Source organism: Physella acuta, unplaced genomic scaffold (assembly GCF_028476545.2).
Source record: "Physella acuta isolate Inbredline_101_S28 unplaced genomic scaffold, ASM2847654v3 ptg002150l, whole genome shotgun sequence".
Lineage (NCBI taxonomy): Eukaryota > Metazoa > Mollusca > Gastropoda > Physidae > Physella > Physella acuta.
This window is the reverse complement of record NW_026733651.1, coordinates 25,256-31,255: the sequence shown is the minus strand read 5'-3', so window position 1 is coordinate 31,255 and position 6,000 is coordinate 25,256. Positions and strand designations below refer to the sequence as shown.

The 6,000-nt window shown below is 39.9% G+C and overlaps 1 protein-coding gene across 1 annotated transcript; it reads left to right on the top strand.

Annotated features, from left to right (window-relative positions):
- The first annotated feature begins 824 nt into the window (after positions 1–824).
- Positions 825–2,135, top strand: LOC131932370 (uncharacterized protein F54H12.2-like). Its single transcript, XM_059289290.1, has one exon. It carries the CDS (start codon positions 825–827, stop codon positions 2,133–2,135), a length of 1,311 nt encoding a protein of 436 aa, XP_059145273.1.
- Positions 2,136–6,000: the final 3,865 nt, after the last annotated feature.

Here is a 6,000-nt window from a genome sequence, read left to right as displayed (position 1 = left end):
AAGCTATTTGCATGTTCCTGGTAGAGTTAGAGAGAAACCTCTCCCTGAAGACGAAGTAAAAACGGTATTCGTCTATTGTGACCTCGTAAAAACGAGACCGGTTGGTGATGTCATGGTCCCTTTGCTTCGGACCGTACCGATCGTTGAGAAGAAACCAAGTTCCGTTTTTCGTATTTACGACAAACCCCACTACATCCCCCTGAACCGCTTTTCATTCGACACTGTGGAAATACTTTTATGCGATGACTTGGGACAAACGCTCTCATTCACAAGTGGAACGTCGGTGTTGACACTCCATTTTAGAACACGTAAACATTTCGATCTCGAATAACTCACACCATGGTGAAACACACACTTTTACATCGAAACCCTAAATTGTACGAGGATTTTTACTGTAACCAGTACGGCGATGGTTTACCCGTTTTTATCGGTGGACGAAATCAGAGAGGACACGGTATTGGTAGTTTCTTTAGTGGTCTAGGCCGAATGGTCCTCCCTTGGATAAAGACCGGAGGTAAGGCTTTACTCAGAGAAGGTGTTAGTACCGGGTTGCAAGTTGCAAACGACGCATTAGCGGGAAGAGACGTTGGAGAATCGTTTAAAGAACACGCCAAGGAAGCCGGACATCGTTTATTGCAAGGCGCCGTTGATCACCTAGGACAAAACCAATCAGGAAGCGGGTTGAGAAGAAAGCGGGGGTTCTCGAGACCACCGGGTGAACCCTTCGAACAACAGATAAAACTAACACGCAGACCAAACCACAAACATTCGAAGACGTGTGTTAAGAAGAAGCATCCCAAGTATTCAGATATATTTGCTTAACCATGGCTCTTATTCACCCGAGTTCCTGTGAGTGCTTACATTCTGGATTGGATTTATTTAGTACACCCCCGACACAAACTGCCGTCGAGGAGGGTCAATTTGTTGAAATACATCCCCTGGCGTCCTTGGCACAAGGTGCACCTATAGAATTTGCCATTTCTGGCAACAGTGAAGACTATCTCGATTTGTTTAATACTTATTTACACGTGCGCGCTAAAGTAACCTTAGCGAATGGTGATTCAATACCAGCGGACGTTGATGTCGCACCCGTCAATTATTTTTTGCACAGTTTATTTTCACAAGTGGATATTTCTCTAAACGATACGCTAATTACTGCTAGTGAGAACACCTATCCGTATCGCGCCTATCTGGAAGCTACGTTAAATCACGGGGAAGAGGCCAAGAATGGGTCTCTATCGGCCGCTCTTTATGCGAGGGACTTAGCCTGTTATTTCGAGGAATTCAAAGATGACAATAATGAAGGGTATAGGATTCGCCGCACCACCGCGGCTGAAAGTCATGAGATCGATATGATGGGACGTATACACTCTGACATTTTCGCTCAAGATCGGTATATGCTGAATGGTGTTGACATTAAAATTAAACTTACACCCGCAAAAGACAGTTTCACTCTCTTGACAGCAGAACCAAACAAGGGATATAAAGCGGTTATAACGTACGCAACATTGGTGGTTAGAAAAGCCAGACTTAACCCCGCCATTTCTATCGCACACGAAAAGGCTTTAACGACAACAAATGCAAAATACCCTTTTAAACGCGTTGTAATAAAAACCTTTGCTATACCGAAAGGTATGTTAAGTCACAACCAAGACAATTTGTATATGAGTCAAACACCGACCCGTTTAGTGATCGGTCTAGTCGCCTCTACCGCCTTTAATGGAAGTTACACGAAAAACCCCTTCAATTTTCAACATTTTCACTTGACGTATTTAAATGTAAGCGTTGATGGTCGCTCGTTATCGGGAAAACCACTGGTCATGGACTTTGATAAGAAACAAGCCATTAGAGCGTTTTTCAATAGTAACCTCGCTCTTGGTATGGTTGGAAAAGATGCTGGTAATGGGATAGATTATAAAAACTTTAAGAACGGGTATACCCTGTTTGCTTTTGATTTAAGCCCTAGTCTTTTGGATGGTGAACAATTTGAATTGGCTAAATCCGGACCTGTTTCTATTGAACTTAAATTTTCACAAGTTACAGCTGACCCGATTCAAGTTATTGTGTATGCTGAACTTGATTCGGTGTTAGAAATTTCGAAAACGAGGCAAGTGCTGACAGATTACACCGCCTAACTTGGCCTATAAAAGAAAATGAACACAAGAGAACTACAAAGTATACTGGCCGCGGACTTATTTGTGCAACGCACAACTCTCTTTGCCGTTTTAGCGTGCGATCAGTTACCCGCGCGTCTCGATAGAACGAAGCAAGCGGCATTCATTATCAATCTAGATTCGTCCTCGGAGGCAGGGAGTCATTGGGTTGGTCTATTTTTCAACGGACTATCGCAATTTACTTATTTCGATAGTTTTGGCTTACCACCTCGGGAGCCGGCCATTTTGTCTTTTATAAAAAATAACTCAAACAGACCACTCGTTTACAATTCAAGAGTGTTACAAGATATTCTAACCAACAGTTGCGGGTTATATGCAGCCTATTTTGTTTTGAAGAAAGCTCGCGGTGCAACTTTAAAAGTTATATTACAACCCTTTTCGGCGTCAGCGAATCGTCAATATATTAACGATCGTATTATATTACGTTTAACACTTCAAATTATTGGAACTAATTATAAAAGATTTTTTTCAAGATGTCTAATGAAGATTGGATACTTGTGGCCAGAGGTAACAATAAAGTGACGGAAATACGAACGATGAATCACACCGGATTTAAATTGGCGATTGTTAGCCAATTCATGAACAAAAACACTTTAAATCTTAGAGAGCTTATAGATGGGACCGATCTTAATTTTCCTACAAATTCTGGTGTTAGTATGAGTCGCGTCTGCTTTGAGCGCCTGTTGAGTTTACAGAATGAAATTTTAAAAGCCTTTGATGAATTGGAAAAACGTTAATAAACAAATAAAATATAAGAAGACTTTTGTTCTAATTTAGTGTGTGTGTGTGTGTGTGTATATACGTGTAGCATACGCGTACTAGAAAACCAACAAGGTAATGTCCGATTGCTCAACCTAATTACACCACCAGCTGTCGCACAACAGCTGTTGCACAGCTGTCAACCGCTCGGGGGAAACTCGGTGAAGCATAACAAAAATTTAATTAGGTGTGATGGGCCAGCGGCTGCGATCAATACATTCCCATTAAAACGGGCAGCGGTGAGAAAACTTCGCGGGCGGGTCGATACGTAACAGCTGTGGCTGATCGTTATCTTTAATGGATGTTCTATTTTTGTAACGTTCGTTGTGTTGAAGAATGGTACCTATACAAAGACTGTTCTAGTACATGCTAGTGTTAGTCTTTTATTTAAAACATACATACATTCAAATAAATAAACAACATTAAACAACAAAGAAAAGAAATATATCAAATAAATAAATAAACAAAAGTAATTAAAATCAAATTACGTAACTAGTTAATAATAATTTAACTAATTATAAAATAAAATAAAATTAAAAATAAACAAAATAAAAATAATTAAAAAGTAAACAAATAATCAAATTACGTAACTCGTCAATAAAAATTACACAATATAAACAAATAATCAAATTACGTAACTCGTTAATAAAAATTACACAATATAAACAAAGTAATTAAATTAAACAACAAGTAAACAAACAAATTAAACAAAATAAAAATACAATCAAAGTAATTAAATTACGTAACTAGGTCAAAAATTAATTAAAATTTAAAAATTAAATTCAAACTCATTAAAAAACGCATTAAATTACGTAACTCGTTAATAAAATTAATTAAAAATTTAAAAATTAAATTCAAACTAATTAAAAAAGACATTAAAATTACGTAACTAGTTAATAAAAATTAATTAAAATTTAAAAATTAAATTCAAACTAATTAAAAAAACTCATTAAAATTACGTAACTAGGTCGCTGATTACGTAACTAGGTCAATGATTACGTCATAATGTTACTAATTACGTCACAAGGTCACCGGTGGTGACCTACTGACCTACTCCGCATCCGCATCACCCACCCTAGGGTGGGTGAGTATTTTACTATATCTCATTGTACCTCCGGCTCACCCACCCTCACCCACCTTCACCCAGGTGGGTGAGTATTTTACTATATGTCATTGTACCTCCGGCTCACCCACCCTCACCCAGGTGGGTGAGTATTTTACTATATGTCGGTGTACCTCCGCATCACCCAGGGAGTATTTTACTATATCTCGTTGTACCTCCGGATCACCCACCTCACCCTGGTGGGTGAGTATTTTGCTATATGTCATTGTACCTCCGGCTGGGAGTATTTTCCTATATAGCCTTTGTTCCGCATCCGCATCCGCATCCGCATCCTGCTCACCCATGCGACCCAAAAGTGACCTAATATACTACTAATTATCCCATACCTTCGGCTCTACAACCCATATATGGCTTTTGGGTTATCCATCCCAACCCTATGGCTTTACTGCCCTTAGAGGGCTTTTGGGCTATCCATCCCAACCCTTGGCTCTACAGCCTTTGGATGGCTTTTGGGCTATCCATCCCAACCCTTGGCTCTACAGTCCTTAGAGGGCTTTTGGGCTATCCATCCCAACCCTATGGCGTTACTGCCCTTAGAGGGCTTTTGGGCTATCCATCCCAACCCTTGGTTCTACAGCCCTTATAGATCACTTAAACTGTGACAGCTTGTTCATAAAACAGATTTTTGCTGAGTGGTTTAAGGAAGACAGTGTAAATTGCTCTTATGATTGGTATACCCTACACTACATTGTAATGCTTAAACTAATTGTATAATCGATTTCACCAAAGGTAAAGAATAGATCGGCAGTGTTTCTTTTAGACAATTTATTTTTCTCCGAGAGGAGTGGAAAGGGGGCGGGGCACGTGAAACTTTGGATGGTGCACTTAAATTTCCGTGTGGGAGTTGTTCGTTATTGTATGTAAATTCTATTTAAATTATACATTTTTTTTTACAAAATATTGTTATCAATTTTTTTTCTTTTTTAAAAAATTGCATCATCTTTAACAGAAGGGGTAGCAGTGTTTAAATTTACGTGATATATTTATTAAATACGCTAACCTTTGCCAACTATTTAAAAGGTTTTGCTTGAGAAATCTAATTAATTTTCCGCTAAGAGAAATATTGGTGTCTCAAGGGTCGATAACCTCACAAAATCATGCACAATTTTAATCTTTACAGATCACTTCCCTTGAAATTTTTTCAAGAATTGTCTTTCGTGTATATTTAATTATTTTAACCTTCAGTTTATTGACCTGAGAGAATTCAGGTTAAACCCGTTTTGATCTGGAAACAATGTTTCTGTGGTGTTGGGATTGCTGTTTATAGGTAGTCCTGACTTTGTGACCAGAGTTTCTTCCAGGCATTTATTCGTGGGGGGGGGGGGGAGGATTGAATTTATATAGAAAATATATACTTTTAGTCCGCCCACCCCCTGAAAATTTCAAGTGCCCCCCCCCCCCCAACCCCGGAGATAATAGTCTGGAAGAAACACTGTTTGTGACCTGCGTTTGTCAATTCTTAAGTCCTTCTGTCAGTAGCGTAGCGAGGTCGGGTGTCACCCGGTGCGGCATTTAGTGGTGTCACACCCCAGAGGCGTAGCCACCCTTCCCGGGGACAAACTTTCAAATTTTCGATTTGCACCCACCTTCAAGTTTTCGATTTGCACCCCCCCCCCTCCCCTCAAACTTTCGATTTGCACCCCCCCCCCTCAAGATTTCGATTTGATCCCCCCCCCTCAAGTTTTTCTCTATGTATTTTGCTATTTTTTTGCCTTGGTGTCACCCCCCCTAAATGGTGTCACCCGGTGCGGTCCGCACCCCAGCCCCCCCCCCTCGCTACGCCTCTGCCTTCTGTACTACTCTAGGTATCTGTCCCATTCAGTGAAGCTATATTTATTGTCGTGCTTTGACAAGTAAAAGAAACGTTACTCTTTCTGAACTAGAGGTCATTATGGCAGATGAAGTAGAGTTCACCTGTTTCTGCTAAAAAAATGTGGTCAATTC